Consider the following 20,657-nt stretch of genomic DNA (forward strand, 5'->3'; position numbering starts at 1 on the left):
CTGAGTCTGAGCAGTGGAATACAGGAATTTTGGCTGAGCTGTCATCCTCACGCTTCATTACCAGCCAGCATCACCTGGCCAGGACCCAGCCACTGCACTGGTGACCCGGAGGGAGGAGAGCTTGGAAGCAGAGATCAACAGGTTGCTGTATGCCACTTACCTGAAAGGCCAGGAGGGAATATCAGGAAAGTGGTACTAACACGTGCATCTCAGCAATTCCTTGCCCTTTCTCCAGCCAGACTTAGAGGAAGATTTCCCGACAGGGCAATTGGCTGTCTTTATTTTGCCCTTGGCATTTTAACCCCAACGTTTCCTTTCTGGGGTATTTTTGTTTTATTCGGACTGTGTCGTCTCCTGACATCGTAGTTGAGGTCTTGGTCCTGTGCTGAGCAAGGTACAGCAGATTCATCTTGCAGCAGCAACAAGTTGGCCAAAACTTGAGCTTTTTGCATCGCTTGACATTGAAGATGGCTGAGGATTCAGAGGTTCCTTGTGGGCAAAGCCAGGCGTTTCCTAACTTACTCACAGGGACAGCCAGGAGTAAACAGCTTCATCAGCGGCAGAGCAACAGGGTCTCACGTTAAGAGGGAGGGCAGTAGCCATCGTCTCTTTGTGGGACTTTTCTTCATGAACCGTGGGCTTCAGGGGGTCAGGGTCCCAGAGGTCAGACTACTTTTGATCCCAGTGAGTGACCTGGGAAGATCTGATTTTACTCAGTTCGTATATTGTTACCAACACAACAGAAACTAGGTTTCTTGAGGTACTTTTCTTCTTAGTAAATAGAGGCTATGTCACCTAGAAAATAGAATGTTTTGAAATGTAATTTTGTTTGTGTATACATGCCTGGACTGCATCCTCTCCTGAAAGCAATGAAAATATCATTTTTATGTCACAGAGCTGTTTGCCTTTAGGTTAGAGACTGGTTCACCAAGCAATTCCATATCCTTTGCCCAATTTGTTAGGTTTCTTTGTTCTCTTGGACTCTGGAAACTTGAGGGCCAGAATGATTGCTCCATTAACAGCCTCAGGGTGAGGGTCAGCTGTAAATTAGTGTGTGGCTACAGGCACATTTGGGTATCTGTGTCTCCAGAACCCATTTTTAAGTATGAAAAATAGCCTATCTGGTCACATTTTGGCTAAAACTGTCAAGTTAAAAATCATAGAGTTAGAAACCTTCTCAGTTATATTAGCTCTGTCTTCTGTACTTCATAACAGAGTGATAGCATAGCCCCAGCATGTGAAAGTCCAAAGTGGATTTCATCCCTAAAACTTAAAGGGAAAGGAGAGAGAGAGACCTCAGACTAAGTTGCTGTCATTTTTATATAAATGGCCGATACAATTGTTAATGTGTCAGTTGTGTCACTTAAAAGAAGACATGCTGAGGTCCTAAGCCCCAGTAGCTGAGAATGTGACCTTATTTGGAAATAGGATCATTGCACATGTAATTAGTTAAGATCAAGTCCTGCTGGAGTGGGGTGGGCCCTGATCCAATATGACTGGTGTCCTTGTAAGAAGATGGCCATGTGGAGACAGAGACACATGGGGGGAGGGGAGCGGGCACCACGTGATGATGAAGACAGACATTGGAGTGATACAGTGGCCAGCCGACCACCAAAGCCAGGACGAGGCAAGGAAGGATTTCTCTGCAGGTTTCAGAGGGAGCACAGCCCTGCCGGCACCTTGATTTCAGACTTCTGGCCTCCAGAACTATGAGATGATGAATTTCTGTTGTTTTAAGCCACCCAGTTTGTGGCACTTTGTTTCAGCAATCCTGGGAGTTAGGAGTTTGGAATTAGCAGATACAAACTACTGTATATAAAATAAACAACAAGGTCCTACTATATAGCAAAGTATCTTGTATAACATATAATGGAAAAGATTGAGAAAGAATATATATATATATATGTATAACTGAATCATTTTACTGTACACCTGAAACCAACACAGCATTGCAAATCAACTACACTTCAGGAAAAAAAAAAAAGAAAGAAAGAAAAGTCCTGGGAAACTGATATGATCAACACAACTGACTAGACTCTGCCAGAAGACATCTTGGAATTTTATTCTCTCTGTCCCGATGTCCCCTGCATACTACCCACTCCTTTTCCTCCCAGCCTCTCTTGCATACACACAAAGGGCAAGGAACCCAGGAATGGATCTGTGGATGGAGAAATTCATCCTTCAAGCTTCAGGAGCCCATCAGCCGTGGCCTGTGAGGGGCCCACGTGGGAGAGATGGACTCCAATTGGAATCAGCTGTTCTTTGGGGCTGGATGAATAAAAGAAGTTTCTGAGAAATCTAAATGAAAGCGAAGACAGCAGGTTACAGGTCTCCCTAGTTGACGGAGAACGTCAGAAGGGAAAAAGGCATCTGTGGACTGGTACCCAAGTCTATCCTACAGGCTGTGCTGTGCGTCATTATCTCTGAGGTCCATTTAGTTCTGTACTTCCCAGTGCACTGCCCGGTCCAGCAATGAGAACCTTTCCTAGTCTTGCTTCCCCCAAGTCCCCACCTCCACCCACCACTATTCCTCACTAAGGCTCAGGAACTGGGAGATAGGTAGAGGTTATTTGTACCCCTAAACCTATGTTTAAATGCATTAGCGTGAGGAGTCCCAGAAAAGGATTTTTCCCTCTAGGTTGCTTGCATGTATTTTCTGTGTGATTATCTGAAAACCCAGCCAGCCCGTGAACTGCATAAAGAGGGTCTTACCTCCCACTCTCCATCAGTGAGAGGGACGGGAGATGGCTTTGTATATTTGGGGCATCTGGTCCCTTACCTGGGGATGCACGTGGGACCTGAGTTTATAGGGTGATGGGTAAAAAGGAGGGATGTCATAGCAGTTTTCTAGGATTCCTGGAATGGTAAAGTAATAGGATGTTCATGAAGCAACGTGAAAGTTAAAAATAGCCTGTACCAGCTTCTTGCACGCTCTTGTGTATGTTGTACCACTTTTTCTTTTCTTTTTTTTTTTTTATGGCCATGCCGTGCAGCTTGTGAGAGCTTAGTTCCCCAACCAAGGATCGAACCCGGGCCCTGGCAGGGAAGGCTCGGAGTCTTAACCACTGGACTGCCAGAGAATTCCCTGTACCAGTTTTATTAACTGGTCAATATCCTGTCAGTGTAGTCAATATGGGGGGAAATGAGTTTAAAAGTCACTGGGGACTTCCCCGGAGGTCCAGTGGTTGACTCCGTGCTTCCACTGCAGGGGACATGGTTTCAATCCCTAGTCGGGGAACTAAGATCCTACATGCCGCACATGGTGTGGCCAAAAAAAGTCCCTAAAAGTCACTGGAGTTTGCACTGCTTATAAACATCTGAAGTGCAGTCACTTCAACTGTGCTATTAGACACAGCTGCCACGAGCTCAAAAAGGAACTTCATTTCTTAAAATCGCTACTACTGAGACAGGAAAGTGACACTTGTCAGCTCACTTCATTCCTAGAGAGAAACTGGTAACCTCCTTATGGCTGTTGAGCTCAGATTTTTTCCAGCCACAGTTGGCTTGGTAGGAGGAAAGAGCCCTGAGTACAAGCATAGCCTTTCTGGAGAGTTCTCTGAGGTCCTAAGCCCTTCAGCCACTGGGACTGGAGATTCTGTCTCCTCATTTCTGCAGGAATCTGCCTTTCTTTTGCACATGGATCTGTCATTCTGTTAATGAAATCCACCAACCTGCATTTTCTTATCTTTTTCTCTAGCTTCCTTGCTCCATCCTCTTGTTTATCACTGTGTAGTTAATACTAAAAATCATGAGTGCCATTTATGAAGTGCTTCCTGTATGTCAGGCTCTGTGCCAGGTACATAAATATTTGACCTAGTGACCAAGACAGCCAGTAAGATGGGCATTGGTACCCCCTTTGGCTGATGGGGAAAGTGAGGTTTGGAGGGGTTTATCCTAGGTCCCCAGCTCACTAGAGCAGGGGAGTCATGATTCCAACCAGGGTTACTTACGTCAAAGCCCACCTGCGCTCTTTAGTTCTTTATCCATTTCTCTTATTATCTCATCAGTCCTCGAACCTTCTATGGAGAAACAGGAAAATCTCAAAGCATATTCAACTCCCAAGCAGAAACTGATGACTTGATATTTATACTTGATTAAATACAAGCTATGCTGCTTAAGTGACATGGCAGCCATACATAATCAACTTCTCAAGTCTCATTTACAGTTATATGTGTGAAATAATCATTTGTCAGCTATGCAGGATTACCCTGGGGAATCAAGTCGATTTCTCCGTGTATGCTGTACAAGAACCGAAAACAGAACCTTTAAGTTGACACATAAAATTGACCACCACACATGCCAACTAGGATGTGTGGGTGGTCATGGTGAGGATGGAGGGCCCAGCCAGCACACTAAGAGCTTGATGGGGCAGTGGGCCAAGGGTTTCCATCTGTCTTATGCCTTTGTGATACAAAACCCCATGAAAGGAGGAATAAGAAGGAGCGCCTGCCAGAAAGTTATATGAAAGTATATTATTCATATGTCAGAGTAGCTTATAGAAATAAAGTTCCCTACTTCATTTTTATATCTCCCATGATTATTAATTTCTAGCATACTGTCTCATTCTGCAAATAATTACTAAAAAATACAAGTCATATATCCAATTATCCATATTGATCCCAGAAATATAAAGAAAATATTACTAATATTCTGCTCTTCATTTTATATTTGCTAGAGTTTGGTATAAAGTAAGAAATCTATATTCATCTGGAAGATTTTTTTCTTTTACTGAGCTCTTGAAATAAGGATTATTTTGCTTTCTTCTGATGCAATCTGGGTTTGCAAATATATTTGAAGTGTGTGTGTGTGTGTGTGTGTGTGTGTGTGTGTTTGGTTGGTTGGTTGGTGTAGAATGTAGACAAGCACTAGAGATTCTGAAATTTGTTCATGCACGAATTCTAAGTCCTGTGTGTATGTTGTTTTGTTGTATTGTTTTCGTCTGTTTGTTTGTTTTTTAATAGACCAGGCATTTGGAAAGACCTAAAGACCATGGGCTCAGTGTCTCTCTTTATATTTTTCATCACACTGCTTGTTCTGGGCAGACAGGTAAGAAGTCTGTTTCTTCTGTAACGTCTCTGAAGTGCTGTATTAATAATACTTTGCTGACGTGCATTGCCATTGCTTTCATGCAAACAAACGTTGAAGCATCAGAATCATCTTATCACTTAAAAGAAAAGTAGGTAGCACAAGGTATATATGCTTGGCTATAGACACAAGAAAAAGGCCTCTTATTTTTTTTCCCCTAAGAGGCAGATTTTGTGAACAGTAGAAGTGTGAATCAATGAATTTCCTGTTAAGTCTCAAAATAAATATGTAGGTTTCTGTAAGCCTACAATGTATTCCCTCAATAGCTGACACTAATTGGAAAAAAATGTCCCCTTGCCTGGGGTTTTCATCTGCATTTCAAAAGGTATGGCTTCTTTTTCTTTGAAGTGGGTATTAAGTATCCCTGCTGTCACTTGCAATTATCCCTAGAAATATGGTCCCTTGTTCAAAAATTTTATTTTGTGATGCAAATGAAACGTCCTCCTCGGGCTCTGTGCCCGCTTCTGGCCTCCCCGTGGAGCCTGTAGGTACAGGACTTTTAAGGGCAATATTCTTTCTCTGCCTGCAAACAAGGACAATCACCCAAAGACTAAAGACTTATCCCATACCAGGTAACTCTGCCTCAACCAAAGTTTGTTTTAATTTCTTTGATGGATAGCATGAAACAAATAAGTGATTTATTTGGAGATAACCAGGGAAGAGGCAATGCCAATTAAATTCTATACACATCTCTAAACAGTTAAGTTATCTGAGAGGCAAACTATCAACTGGGGAGTTTGGGTCTGGCTTCCATTTCTCACCAGGAGGAAGCTGCTAATAATCGCACAGTCGGAGCAGAGACCAGATCTGTGACAGTCAGGCCGGCACCCGGGAATGCCATCCATCCTCTTCCATCTTCCCGGGGACGTGCAAGGGGCATCCTTCCCTGGAGCCCACAGCGCAGCTCTCACCAATCTCCCTAGAGCTACACTGTGGTCCTGATGCAGAGCTTAGAAGACCCCGGTCCCCCCATCACCCTCCCCACCTCTGTCCCCAGCACATGCTACATTCTGCATTCTTAGGCAGTTTCTCCTACTAGAATGATCACTCAGATTGCTTCACAGCAATATATTTTAATTACCTAGAATCAAATTGAATTCTCCCAACTTTTTTTATTGATCACTGAGATAAGATACAGGCAATACCACTACACAAATGTTGTCGAATCCCATGGCTGCTCACTGATCAGTTACCCCCTAAATGATTTAAATAAATAATGAAAAGTATGCAGTATTATGGCCAGGCATTCATTTAACGTGATAGTGCTGATACCAGTTTCCTTTTTTGTCACTAGTGTAACGATAAGTAATATGTACATCTAGAGGCCTAAAGAGTAGTAATCCCTGCAGGATTAATTGTGTCCACAGTTACTCTTTAACTGGAACCAAGGATATACCAAGGTGAGCCAGAAGGCTGACCTTCAGTCCAAAATCATTAAGTGAATGATTTACTGAGATCCCAAGTCTTCTGGGATAACAAGAACTGTGAAGTCTGTGATATAGACTTCCTCTGCACACCCTTCCGGAAATACAACTGTATTATAAACAAATGTCTGATATTTGAAATAAGGTTTTCAAGTGTTGTAAGAATCCATGGCCTCAGAGTTACCTCTTTTCTGAATATGTTTTAAATAATAGCACAGACTTTTTGCAACTTATTTTTGTTATCATTTGTCCTAATGGCTCCCCTGGCCCATGACCATCTTTTTTGAAATGATGGCAATGTACTTGCTTTCTAAGAAAATGACTATACTAAATATTGCTTTAGGCATCTCAGAAACCTTAATGAAAACATAACACATCCTAGACAAGAGCGACAGTACAGTACCACTCTCTGTACTGAAACCTAGCTTGTGACAGAAATGCAAGCCAACTCAAGGGCCTCTTTTGAAAAAGAAAGATCCCCTGTATTTCACCCAAGCTTAAAGGGCAGCCCTCTGCCATCAAGGGTCTGCATCCTAGGTGGGCTCATTCAGAGTATGGAACCGGGCAGTGACAACCTAGTGCCTGAGAGTGAGGCCGAGGTCCTTGTGTGCGAGAGTTGAGGATCCCAGAGAAAGTAGAATCACGTGCTGCCTGCGCCCCTGCCCAGAGACCACTTCTGTCCACACAGAAAGGCGTAAGCCCAGTTCCTCAGGTAGTTTTCAGAACTAGACAGAGCACGGGACGCCCTCGAGGCTGTGGTAGGACGTGAAACACAGCAGACAGGGTCGGTGGGGTCCCAGATGCGGCCTGGACGCCCTCTCAAGACTCTTCCTGCTCTCTCTCCCATCACGCCAGAGCTCATGAAGACAAATTCCACGTCTGAGTGGGATCTGGGCCCCTAAGCATTTGGAGAGCGGCCCCAGATGGAATCTGAGAGATGGGGGGTGATGTGAGGACTGACTGTAGGTCATGGAGCTGGGCTGCTGTTTTAGCTGAAGTGTCACAAAGTCCTTAGAGCGCTTTCCGGCCCTGAGTCAGAGTCACGGAGGAAGCAGCTCTCCCCGCCCCTGGCTGCATCTCCTCACGCAGCCTCCCCGGGTCTCTGCGTCAAATCTCCCTCTCTTTTCTCCTGTAAGGACATCAGTCATTGGATTTACAGCCCACCCTAAATCCAGGATGATCTCATCCTCAGATCCTTAAGTTCATTACATCTGCCGAGACCCTATTTCCAGAGAAGTCACAGGCACAGATACCGGGGTTCGGACTTGGAATGATCTTTTTTGGGGGACATGATTAAGTCCATTACAACTGGTTTGGGATAAAAACATTTGTCTTCTTCTGGGGGACTGCACATGAGTTTTTAAGGTCCTTGCGCCTCAAGGCAAGGGTTCTGCAGCAGACTGCACTGGTTGGGGAGGGGAGGGGGAAAGATCTGTCAGAAGGTCACTCTCAGTCCAAGGTAGCTGGTCCCAAAGTGCTCCGATTCCTTTAGTAGGAGACTTAAAGAATGCTTGCACGTGGTGCAGTAGCAGTCCCTCGGAAAACCTGAGCGACTCCTCACGTGCTTTATGAAAACCTTTCAAACTTACACGAATTGGGCTTGCTGCCTGCCTTCACTGGATCCATGTCTTCATCTCATGTTTCATTTTCATCTGATCTTTGGTGTATACCTGTGTCTTCTCGATGCCACCACCGTAGATTGCTTCTGTTATTTTACTTTAATACCGGCCACACCACTAGTTTATCCCCCCCAAAAAATCTAAATAAATAACCTGTTCTCCAAGGGAGAGGCCTTTTCCAGTACGTGCATAGCATGATTTCCATAAATACAGAATGTGGAAAATGTGTCAGTAATGTAAAATTTAATATAAGCAAACTTTTAAAATACCTCTTTTGTAATCTTTTTAAAAAATGGCTTGTTATATGAGCTAAAAATAAATGCCTCCCCAGAGGAGGAGGAGTAATTTTTGAGTATATCATACATAGTTTGAAGCAAACCTAATTTCAGTGAATGATCATTGTTCTTTCAGGTTTCAAATTGTGAATTTTTTTTTGAAATTGCCATCTGTGCATGAGGCCATTTATGTGTGTTTTATTTTGCTTTGTGCTGTCATTGGTATAGCTAATCAAACCAATAAAACAAACACTCTCCACTTAGTTCATTTTTGCATTTATTTGTCAATAATTACTATCTGTGCTGAAATACACTCTCTCTATTAGGCCCTTCTGTTACAGGAAGATTCATTCAAGGCTATTTCATTATATTAAATTATATACATCAGAGCAGATACAAAATGATGACAAACCAAAGAGACCCTGTGATAGTAAACGGGTCTCTCTATTTCTACAATGTTAATAACAGCTGGTTTTTTAAAACATTGAATTTTAATACATTATAAAGCATGAACACATATGTTTTTACTGGCAGGCACCATCTTAATTAAATTATATCAAAATGAACTTTTGTCTAAATATAATGTCATTTTCTCAGTACAGTGCAATCCCAAATGAAAAAACACATACTTTTCAATGTATACTTAATTACATAATTTGTGGTAGAGGAAAACTGATTTTCAGCTGTAAAAGGCAAACTGCCACAAATGAACACTATTATTTTTTAAATGCAAATCATGAAACAATGCACTCTCTCTACTAATATATTTTCCATTTTTCTTTTATTCATTATTTATATTCTATCACAGCTCTTTCCAAAAAATAATGCAAGCCACCATTTATTAACATGACTATGTAAGAAGCTTTCATGTCGTTTTTGTCTTTCAAGCCTTCAGTATAGCTGTTTTCTCTGTTTCTGAGGCTGGTTCTTTCCCAAATTTGCATTTTGGAAATCCATGTTAGAGGGTGAATGAGAGACATTTGGGGGCAACTGAGGGCTTGGTAGGGAGGGTGACAATTCCGTTTGGGGGGGGGGGGTTCTTTTTTAGGTTTGTTTCATTCTTTTTATTTTCTCTTTAAAACCTCCACTCTCTGGCAGGACAAGATGCCTATTGTTTCTTTACCTCTGTGTCCTCTTGTAACAGAATGAATATTACTGTAGGTTAGACTTCTTATGGAAGAACAAGTTCAAAAAAGAGCGAGAGGAGATAGAAACCATGGAGAACTTGAACCGCGTGCTGCTGGAGAACGTGCTCCCTGCGCACGTGGCTGAGCACTTCCTGGCCAGGAGCCTGAAGAATGAGGTCAGAGAGGCTGGGCTGATGGGGAGAGGCGGGGCCGGTGGGGAGAGGCGGGGCGATGGGGAGAGGCTGGCCTGATGGAGAGAGGTGGGGCCGGTGGGGAGAGGCTGGGCCGGTGGGGAGAGGCGGGGCGATGGGGAGAGGCTGGGCTGATGGAGAGAGGTGTGGCTGGTGGGGAGAGGCGGAGCTGGTGGGGAGAGGCGGGGCGATGGGGAGAGGCTGGGCTGATGGAGAGAGGTGGGGCTGGTGGGGAGAGGCTGGGCCGGTGGGGAGAGGCGGGGCGATGGAGAGAGGCTGGGCTGATGGAGAGAGGTGGGGCTGGTGGTGAGAGGCGGGGCTGGTGGGGAGAGGCTGGGCTGATGGAGAGAGGTGTGGCTGGTGGGGAGAGGCGGGGCCGGTGGGGAGAGGCGGGGCGATGGGGAGAGGCTGGCCTGATGGAGAGAGGTGGGGCCGGTGGGGAGAGGCTGGGCCGGTGGGGAGAGGCGGGGCGATGGGGAGAGGCTGGGCTGATGGAGAGAGGTGTGGCTGGTGGGGAGAGGCGGAGCTGGTGGGGAGAGGCGGGGCGATGGGGAGAGGCTGGGCTGATGGAGAGAGGTGGGGCTGGTGGTGAGAGGCGGGGCTGGTGGGGAGAGGCTGGGCTGATGGAGAGAGGTGTGGCTGGTGGGGAGAGGCGGGGCCGGTGGGGAGAGGCGGGGCGATGGGGAGAGGCTGGCCTGATGGAGAGAGGTGGGGCTGGTGGGGAGAGGCGGGGCCGGTGGGGAGAGGCTGGGCCGATGGGGAGAGGCGGGACCGGTGGGGAGAGGCTGGGTGATGGAGAGAGGCGGGGCTGGTGGGGAGAGGTGTGGCTGGTGGGGAGAGGCTGGGCCGGTGGGGAGAGGCGGGGCGATGGAGAGAGGCTGGGCCGATGGGGAGAGGTGTGGCTGGTGGTGAGAGGCGGGGCTGGTGGGGAGAGGCGGGGCCGGTGGGGAGAGGCGGGGCGATGGGGAGAGGCTGGGCCGATGGGGAGAGGCGGGGCCGGTGGGGAGAGGCGGGGCGATGGAGAGAGGCTGGGCTGATGGAGAGAGGTGTGGCTGGTGGTGAGAGGCGGGGCTGGTGGGGAGAGGCGGGGCCGGTGGGGAGAGGCGGGGTGATGGGGAGAGGCGGGGCTGTTGGCCAGGGAAAGGCGTGGGCTGGCGAGGGCCAAAAGCTCCTGGCAGTGACCTAGAGGCCTGTGGCACTTCAAACATGTCAGTGTTCAAAATACTCGACATTGGCCTGAATGTGTCCATTTTCAAGAGTATATTGACTGGTCGTATAGAGGTCAACTGGGAATAGTGAGTTAGACTCGCCTGTGAACATCTTAGCATGAAGTTGATTCATTCTTCCTGGTTTTTCTTCCCCAGCCATGTTAAGTTCTGAACGTGCAATATGAGGCACTGGGGTTCCAAATATGTCACAAAAGGGGTCACCACCCTCTGCCTAGTGTGGGAGGACGCTTCCTTACCAGCGTGCCATCAAGGCCAAATCAAGAAGCAAAAATCACACCGTGCATCCCACACTCCACTGTTTCACGGCTCATGACTTCTCTGAGAGCCTTTTAAGGATCTTAGAATTTCAAAGATATGAGACAGACAGAATTTAGGAGTTAGCCACACAAGGACAGATCAAAGACTTGAGACCATCCATTTGAATGGATAGAAATGGGAATTTCGTGGAACATCTAAAGGAATGGATATTTAACTAGAGTTGGAGAGATTGGCATGTTGTTTCGATGCTGAAATGGCTTATGAAATGAAATGTCATGAATTTTCTTTCATGTAACTAAATTACAAGAGTCGGCAGATGTATCTACAGTGGGACTCTGTTAATTTAAGAAACATGCATTTGAGCACCCACTGAGTGAATGACCTGTGTCTGGTGCTGTGGAGTTTCAGAGATGTATGAGGTGCAATCCCCGTTCTTAGGAGATGTTCAGTGAGGATTGGGAGTGGGTGAGGGATCCGGAAACCTGTAGATGGATGAACTCGTTAGTAGATAAGCTGAACTTTGATGGCACTGATGCACAGAGCAGCGAAGTGAGAAGGCTTGGAACGGTATTCATCTGTAACATAGTTAAAGTTGACATTGAGAAGAAAGTGCCAGGTGGTGGGCAGGGACCGGACTTTATCACTCTGGTCTTTCTGGAAACATGCTAGGCATGGTGAGCCAGTCCGGGGGCCCCAGCAGGTCCCACCGTTCACTCCTCTATTTCTTCTCCTGGTGTTTTCTGCTTTCAGTAGGTTATTCAGCAACGTATTTACCTCTTGGTCACAGACAGTGAAATCATTACATCTATTAAAAAGGAACCGTCTGTTTTCATTAGCAGTTTAAGAGCTTGTTTGTGTCTATATGGCTAGCTATCAATTCAGGTTATAAATTCATCTGTTGCCCCTGCCCTGGGTCAGGCTGGTGCTGGGCCTGGTTACAGAGATGAACAGGACAAGGCGGCCTCATCCCCAGGAGGGGACAGAATCCTATTGTCTCCAAAGGTGCTAACTGCATAAATGCAGGAGTCCAGAAAGTCCACCACTGTGAGCAAGTGACTTCTGAACCAGAAAAGAAAGTGCTAGAAACTGGCAGAGAGATGCAGGCTGCAGAGGGGGAGAAAAAGACCATTCCAGGCTTCAAGGGGCTACTTCTGTCCAGATGACAGGACAGTGCTTCGTTCAAGACCTTAAAAGGCCCCGGGTTCAGCCCTACAGCACTTGGTGACCTCTTCTGCCCCCTCCTGACGTCTCCCTAGGCCAGACCAGGGGAATCGTGGGTTCTCTCTATTCATTCCTGTTTGCTTGACTTATTCTAAGCAGGCCTCTGAACACAGTTGCCCCTTTGGAAATCATAAGGAAAAGTAGATGGGGATGGAGAGTGAAGCCCCCAGGTGGACAGCATGGGCTCAAACCTTTGTCCCAACATTTTCTGTCATGGTAATGTGAGCTACCTCCCCGGCCTGAGCCCCGTCTGCCCATGAGTCAAAGGGGAATTGTGCTTTACTTTGCACAATTCTTAGGTAGAGTGTGGGATGTTACATGTCACACTGAACGTCTGTCCCTCCAGCTGAGGTGGACATTTGATAGAGCAGGACCCGGAGTCCCACATCCATGCAGGTGGGACATACCTGGTGGGCAGGCAGCACCAAAGCACCAATGGACTCATCCACTGACCGAGTGGCCCTACTGTGTGCCGGGCCAGTGACCCTTCTGCGACTAGCATGTTATGGGTGCTTCCAAGATGGGGGTGGCATTTCCCTCCAAGTTTCCTCATCAGCGCTGCGAGTTTAGTAATTAAGAACACACCCAGCTTCTTCTACATCCTTCACCGCCCACGTGGGGTCCGTGGGGAAGGCTGCAGCGTCAGGGCAGCACCGCGCGCTGGGCTTGAACCCTGGAATAGGCACCACCTCACTGCGCCGGCAGTTTGGGAACTTTTCCGAGACAAAGTAGGAATCAGCGCGTTTCGATGAAACCAGCTCTGGACTCTGTTGCCTCGTTTGTCAGATCAAGAAGGTGAAGTCCTTGGGGGCCTCGTCCATGGCTGCATCATGCCTGTGTGTGCACGTGAACCTGACTTAGGCGCTAAAATGATTTCCCCTGCAGACAGCACCCATTCACCAAGCTCCCAGCTTATTCCTTCATTCAGGAAACACACCCCTGACCCAGGCAGCCTCATTTTCCCATGGGAAAATGAACAGGAGCTCAGTTCCAAAGCTTTTCAAACGCTTACTGCCACAAACAGCTCCAAGTTCCCTTATCGCATATTAGGGGTCTCCGGTTTTCGCTTAGGAACCCCGATACCCTGGACATCATTAGATTTGCACGTTCTAGCTGCTGACCTCACGTTGCTGAGGAGGGTAGAGCGACACACACTGAATCTTAAATCGGGGGCATCAGACCGATGAGACCATCCTTGAAATGATCTCTTCATTCTGCACAACTGTGGGCTGCAAAAGTCTCTGTATTTCATCAGACAACACAGAGCTCCCCTGGGCTGTGACTTTCCAGATTTTACTGCCAGTTTTTGCTGGTTAGGTTAAATATTTGGGGAGGGGAGGGAGCTACTCAAGCAGCCACTGTAACTGTTGGGGATTAAACAATTACAGCGGGCCCCGTCGGGCAGCCTGCGGTCAGGGCAGCCTGATGTCTGCTCAGCGGGACAGAGATGCCCTCCAGTCGCTGCTCAAGATCAGACCGGTAGTGGAGCAGGTCTGCCGCTCCAGTCCTCACAGGGAATCCTGACTGCAGAAGAGAAGGCCCGTAAAGGGTCTGAAGGAGAAGGAGAGCCCCTAGCCCGCTGCCTAAAGGTTCTGAGGGCTTCCACCATGAGTCTCAGAAAGGACGGTGTTGTTTTTTGGGTTTTTTTCCAAAATGCTTATAACCAGGTGAGACTCCTTTGAGTGCATGGCAGACTTCTGCCCCGTCCCTCTGGCTTCCCGACGGGCCGGATGCCTACCTTCTGTCACACTCAGCCCCTCCTGTCCTCAATCGACTTCATCCCTGGGCAGAAGAACCCACTTCCCTGACCTGGGGATGTGTCAGCCCAAGCTTGTGATCCGAGGCCAGGCAGGCTGAGGTGTTTGACCCCCTGCAGCCAAACGGTGATGGGGTCTGTGCTGTTTTATAGCGTGGACATGGTCCAGGCTGCTGGCCCCGCCTCACTGTCAGGGCCGTATAGACGCGCCCTGCCTGCACGCGCTCTCTCTCTCTCTCTCTCTCCCCCTGTCTCCTTCCCTAATGCTTCTGCGAGGGAAAGTTCTGCCCATTGTCTAACACGCGGATCCTGGAGGAGGATCATTTCTGAGGATTCCAGACCCAAACTGGGCGTGGCAGACCATAGCCAACGCCGGGACAGGAGAGGTTCCTGGGCCCCGGGCCAGCTTTCCTTACCTGCTGGGCCCTGCTTGGCCGTTGAGAGCAAAGCTCTTATCCCGGGCCTGGCACTTCTTAGTTGTGGGACCTCGGGCTCCATCCTCAGAGAGGCTATAACTAATTTCAAAAGCAATAATTCATGCGAAACTTTTAGCGCAGTGCCTGGCATGCAGGAAACACTCAATTTTAGTCATCTTTGAAGCAAATATCCCAAACTTATGCAAAACCTGAGAACACTGCCTCCTGGAACTTATCAATATCTGTCAAGGGAGGCGCCTTCCCACAGCTTTTCAGGGCCTGACTAGTGTGGACAACAAAACGCACATAATCGCTTTGCACTGTATCCTTATCTGACGACATCACCTCCTCTGCTCCCTCTCCGTGGGGTGGGCTGAGCACCCACAGCTTCTGAGTGCAGAGGCTGGACCAGGGTTATTTTTAGAGCATGCGGTAGACAGGAGTGTGGCTTTCAGTCCCACAGTAATGGTTAATGTTCCGTGGTTTTCTGGAACATTCCTTGGAAACATGACCTATGACCTTGGCCAGGACCCATGTTCACAAAGGGCCTTTTGATTCTCCTACCCGCCGCATGCACATACAGAGGAAACTCGTTTTCCTTCAGAAATACGTAGTAAAGAATGATTTAATCACAATAATTCCAAAAAGATCTTTATTTCGATTTAAAGCTGTTCACTGCACCTGTGTTCCGGGCCTGTGGGCAGAGAGCTGCCGTGTCCACCTTTGCAAGCTCCTCTTCTTCCTTCCCCGGGGCGCTGGTTTTACTCAACACATCCTCAAGCTTCTCCATCAGCTGCTGATGTCCTGACCAGGTCCGGGCCCTCAAGCCATTCAGACCCTGGTACAGAGCTCTGTGGTCCAGACAGAGCCTGCTGGTTTACAAAGCCTGCTCTCCAGATGGCTGTGTTTTGGCAGGCACATGTCTGAAAGGTCCCTTGAACAGACGTCCCAGCTAGCTTTGGTCACTTGTTGAAAAGACTGCATTTTGCCGAGTCCCCGGTGGTCAGGGTTATGTGTGATTCTGAGCCACGCAGCCTCACTGCGGGAGAGCTGAGGCTTGATCAAAACAAGACACAGACGTCACTGCGTCACTGCGGTGCAGGGCAATTCACCAGGCACACAAACGCTCCCCCTTCTCAGCTAACCTCCCAAAGCCCAGGCAGCTCCCCCAACGCAGTCCTTACAGAGTCAGGCTAGAAAGCCACAGGTTTTCAGAGATGCTTTTGTGCTTTCTAATGATCTGACTCCCCTGAATAAATTAGGTGTTAGCTGACAATTGGGGACCGAGGGGGGATGTGAAAGATGGGAGCTTCTCCTCCTCACCGTGGCCTGAGTCAGCAGGAGAAAGCGCTGGTCCCGGAGTTTGGAACCCCAAGCTAGTGGCAAGTTCTGGCCATTTCCTAGGGCACACCAAGCAGACATCTCCACACCAGGGTGTAAGCAGCACCAATCACACTTCGTTTTCCTGTCCTTGTATTTGCGCTGTCTCTCCAACTAGACTCTAAGCTCCTTAGGGCAGGGCTTGTGTTGTCCATCTCTGTGACCCCATTACCTGGTGTGAAGCCTGGCACATGGCAGGCCCTCATGGGGGACTGTGCATGCCTGTGTGTCTATGTAACAGCACAATAAAGTGAATGTCAGCCCATGACACCAAGAGGCAGTAGGTGTCATATTCCAAAGGGGGTGCTAAACAGTGTGCAGAATTTACAAATGCAAGAGCTACACAACTCTCGACGCTTCACTCTCAGGGACACGAGGGCTGGGAGAGTAGAGGTTGGAAGAGGGATATGGGACAGAATATAGTGAGAAGCGAGCCCCTAAAGGGACATGGGGAATCCTCCCTTTACCTCTTGCCTCATAAATAGACCATAACCACTCAGCTTGGGATGTGTACCTACGACTTGGGCCCCTACGTGGTCCTGGGGCAGCAACTCCATCTGGGGGACACAGATGACGTGTAGGTTCCTAAATGCAGAGGGCAGGGGCTTATTGGAGTGTCTGGTCCAAGAGGGTTGGGGGCTGCAGGTGGGGATGTAATGGGACTATGAGGGTTTGGGGGGGCAAAGCCTGCTGAATGTTTCCAGGGACCAAGCCAGAGAAAAACAGTTGGCATGGGGTCATTTTAGATCCTGTTTTGAAAAGCTGCTTGGAGTGGGGAATGGGCCCCAGCAGAGAAGCTAGACGACTAACCAGAAAGCCCAGGGCAGAGAGAGTAGTCACAAGTAGGAGGGGAGTGCGTGGTCCACATCAGGAGAACCTTGGCAGGATGTCCCGTGTTGGGGGGAAATGACAGAGAGTCTTCAAATAACCCATGAAAATGTCCACCAGGTTTAAGTTCCCTGGGAGCATGATGTAATTAATGGAACGTGTCCCTCCTCCAACAGACCCTTCTTTCTTGCCCTGTTCTCCAGCCCTGGGTGCTTTGGAAAACCTGGCTAGCCAGCTGGGGAGGGTCAGAGCAGAAACATGAGGAGCAGAGGGAGAGTAGAAGCCAACCGTGCCCCCTTCCCACCCTGCAGACACTCCTCCACCGCCCAGCAGGCCCACACTGGGGAAGGAGAAAAGCCACACATTCCACTGGGATCTGAGTTCTGACTTCTCGTTAGATCGGACACTTAAAGTATTGATAAGAGGACTCCTGTTACCTGAGAATGACAAGAAGAGTCATGGGGTTGTCCCAAGTTTTCATCCAGAGTTGGGAAAGAACTGAAGTCCCACTCAATAAACTGAAAAAGACAGTGCGCACAGAAATGCAGCTGCTTTGTGATGATTTTGCCATAACTTGAGCTTGTTTTGCAGAATGGCGACATGTGAGTGAATGTTGAAATGGCATCTAAGCTTCCACTTTTAAAGCTCAGCGAGATTCTTGTTGGCAGCTATGTTCTGGACAAGGGTCACCCGTGCTAGACCCTGAATTCCAAAATCTCCTCCAAGGCTTCCTACCTGCCCTATCCTCACCCCAGATCCTCTGGAAGTATAAGATAAGCTCGGGTCATCAGCCAATCAGCTTGTGATTCCCTCTGGCCCCAAGCGCAACCCAAAGACCTGAGGGAACCTCTCATGAGTTTAGGGTATGGCTCTAAGCCCTGCACGTTTCATTAGCGCTAGTGAATTTGTAAAGCTTCCCATTTGTGAAGTTTCCCTGATTCTCAAGGGTAGCCCTGTGGAAGCCCTGAGTCAGGAACTAGGGGGTCAGAAATCCCCACTCACCTTTGGTGTTTCCTCGAAGCTCCAAGTGACCCATTTGTCAAAGAGGGTGAGTGAGCAGTTTGCAGTCCAAGGCCCCAGTAGCACTCGTAGCCTGTGGAGTGCCAGACCAGGACACCAGGGATTAGTCCTGGCCCCTAAGTCAGTGGGAGCCTTGGTGTGTCACCAAACTCCCCTGAATTAACAATTCCTCATTGGTACTGTGATTCTTAATCAAGGCTGCACAGCAGGAAAACCCATGGAGTTTTACAAAAAGATGCACATGCTTGGAGCCCACCCCAGGGGCAAGATTCAGTTGGTCGTTGGGCAGCCCAGGTGTCGCCTTCTTGAAAGCCCCATTGGTGACTCTCCCAGGCATTCCTATTTGAAGACCATGGAATTAAATGACCCATCAGACCTCTTCCAACTCCAACAACCTAGGTGTTCTGGGGCAAGAGTTCAGAGGACAGTTTTGAGAGTGTCAACCTGAAGATGCTTTATTAGACTCCAAACCAGTGTGGTTAAAATCAGCCCTCATATCCAAACTGTCAGTCAGTTCAGTCTTGCATTTCCTTATCTCCCATCCCCAGATACCCTTAAAGACCCTAGGGGAAAGGAGAAAGGCAAAGTGACGTGACCTACAAGTGAATCGAGACCCCATGCTGCCCCAGGTGCAGGCAGCACAGTCCGTGGTCATCCAGGAAATGCAGGGTAAAGTATAAAGTGTAGCATTTATAAGAGTGACCTCTGCATCAGACTTGGTAACTGTGACCTTGGGAAAGTAATGTAACTGTTCTGTGCCGCAGTTCCCTCATCTGTAGATTAAGAATAAAAATACCAGCTTCCTAGGATTGTAGTCAGGGGCACGTTAATGCTGGTGGAGAGTTCAGAGGGGTGGGCATCCTGGCATGCGGTGGGCACTCAGGCAGTGCTGGCGATTATTGTGTGTATTCTCATCATCATCGTTCCCCAGATGGTCACTCTGGCTGATGTCAGCAGACAGCGGGGAAATGCAGGGTACAGAAAATATATCCTTGCCTTGCTAGATGTACCCCTTTTCCTTAAGAGTGGAGAAGTCAGTGGAGTTTATACTACTTTTATGAAACTGCCCTTTTTAACTAGAAGAGGCTTCTAGGGGCTTTTCACTCCCCCGTTACCCTGACACCCTGGCTTGGTCAGCGTTACTGGAACCTAAGCTTGGCGATCACACGTGCCACAGGTCGTCGTCCGAGGATATGAGTGTTCACAAAAACAACTTTTCAGAGAGAGGAAGTACAGGTCTGCACAAAGAGCCAACTCAACCATACTGAGAGCAGAATAGAAAAGGAAACCCTTGATTCTATTGTTCATGTATTTTATAGAGATTGTAAGGCAGTAGCAGAAGGCATTACAAGGTGGTCGGCCCTGAGAACAGGAAGACGACACAAGTCTATCTTTCCCAGGAAGTGGTTGTGACCTGCCGTGGGTTGCCATTGCCCCGATGTGTGTGTCATGAGACCTCAGCGGAGGAAGAATGGCTCTCCTGAGAAGCCACCAAACCTTGGAGTTACGGTGCTGTTGAAGTGCTCACTCCTTGCTAAGGGATTCTTCTGAGTGCCCCAGAGAGCAGAGCACACTGGTAACATCTACGCAGGGTAGATTCTCTCCCTCTGCCAGGCACACAGGAAACACCAGCCGCTAGCTTTCTTTCCTCCACTCAGAGATCGCGATCTTGTGTAACAGAACTCTCCTCACGTTTCCTGAGGAGGGAGTGTTTCCCGTGATGCAGGGTGCCCACATTGACACCTGGCCATTCTGCCCGGGACAGGCCATCCAAGGGCCCTGATGCACCAGCACCGGTGAGAGAGCAGATCCTCCCGCCCAGGACCAGCCCCCATGCCCACATAATAACGCTTCCTTTATGAAATCTCCACTGAACTTGAAGGTTTCACTATATGCTGGGGAAAATTATGTGTGGAAACACCTTGAAATTGTATTTTCAAGACATTGTAATTTTCCTCATGTCTATGGGTGAAACTATGAGCTATAGTTTAGACTTTTAGTTGAGACTATAGTCTATTTAAAAGCAAAAAGAAATCCCGGACAAATATTTCTGGTGTCTAATACAATAGAATAAGTAGTCTGGGGAATTTCACTAGTTCTCTCTGGTGTAATTAAGAAGTAACATAATGAGTTTCATCCGCTCCTTTCAGGAGACGCTGAAGAGGAAAATTCATGAAGCCTCCAATCCGAAGCATGTAGCCATAATGAGTCACTGTGGGACAATATAGTAGCCTGGGAAATCGTTTTGTTTCCCTTTAGTTGTTAAAAGAATGTTGTTGTTGTTTTTTCCTAAGTGAGAAGTCTCTGGCCTCTTGTAATTGTCTAAGGTAGAGATGGCAGAGAGGGGTAACTGGAAGGGCACCTCATACTAACCGGCAGTGACAGTGGGAGTGCGGTGTTGATGATTCTGAGCCTGTATCCAGCTCACTAGAAGCCTTCACCTGTGATCAATGGCCAGTGCCTAAAATGGGCCGGGGACGAGGGCAGAGCAGGTGCAGTGGACACTGGGTGATTTCTTTACCAGTCTTAACGTAAAGAAGCACTTCCATTGGGAGCGTGTTTGCTTAAAAGCTTTCCTAGTGCTCATCCCTTCCTCTTCTCCCGGGCAGGATTTATACCACCAGTCCTATGACTGTGTCTGTGTCATGTTTGCCTCCATTCCGGATTTCAAAGAATTCTATACAGAATCGGATGTGAACAAGGAGGGCTTGGAATGCCTTCGGCTCCTGAACGAGATCATCGCCGACTTTGACGATGTACGTACTTCAGAGTTACCCTTGATGGGCAGGGGTGGCCCCAGTCCCATACTTTGGCGTTCCTCTGGATTG

At 48.0% G+C, this 20,657-nt stretch overlaps 1 protein-coding gene across 1 annotated transcript in view; it reads left to right on the top strand.

The window, feature by feature from the left end:
- ADCY2 (adenylate cyclase 2) overlaps nucleotides 1–20,657 on the top strand; it is a 438,100-nt gene that overhangs the window by 394,481 nt on the left and 22,962 nt on the right. Inside the window, exons 19-21 of the mRNA XM_068531874.1 lie at nucleotides 4,962–5,046; nucleotides 9,548–9,706; nucleotides 20,439–20,585. Of these exons, the coding sequence (XP_068387975.1) occupies nucleotides 4,962–5,046; nucleotides 9,548–9,706; nucleotides 20,439–20,585 (391 nt within the window). The remainder of the gene's footprint in view (nucleotides 1–4,961; nucleotides 5,047–9,547; nucleotides 9,707–20,438; nucleotides 20,586–20,657) is intronic.

This window comes from Eschrichtius robustus, chromosome 2 (genome assembly GCF_028021215.1).
Source record: "Eschrichtius robustus isolate mEscRob2 chromosome 2, mEscRob2.pri, whole genome shotgun sequence".
Taxonomy (NCBI): Eukaryota; Metazoa; Chordata; class Mammalia; order Artiodactyla; family Eschrichtiidae; genus Eschrichtius; species Eschrichtius robustus.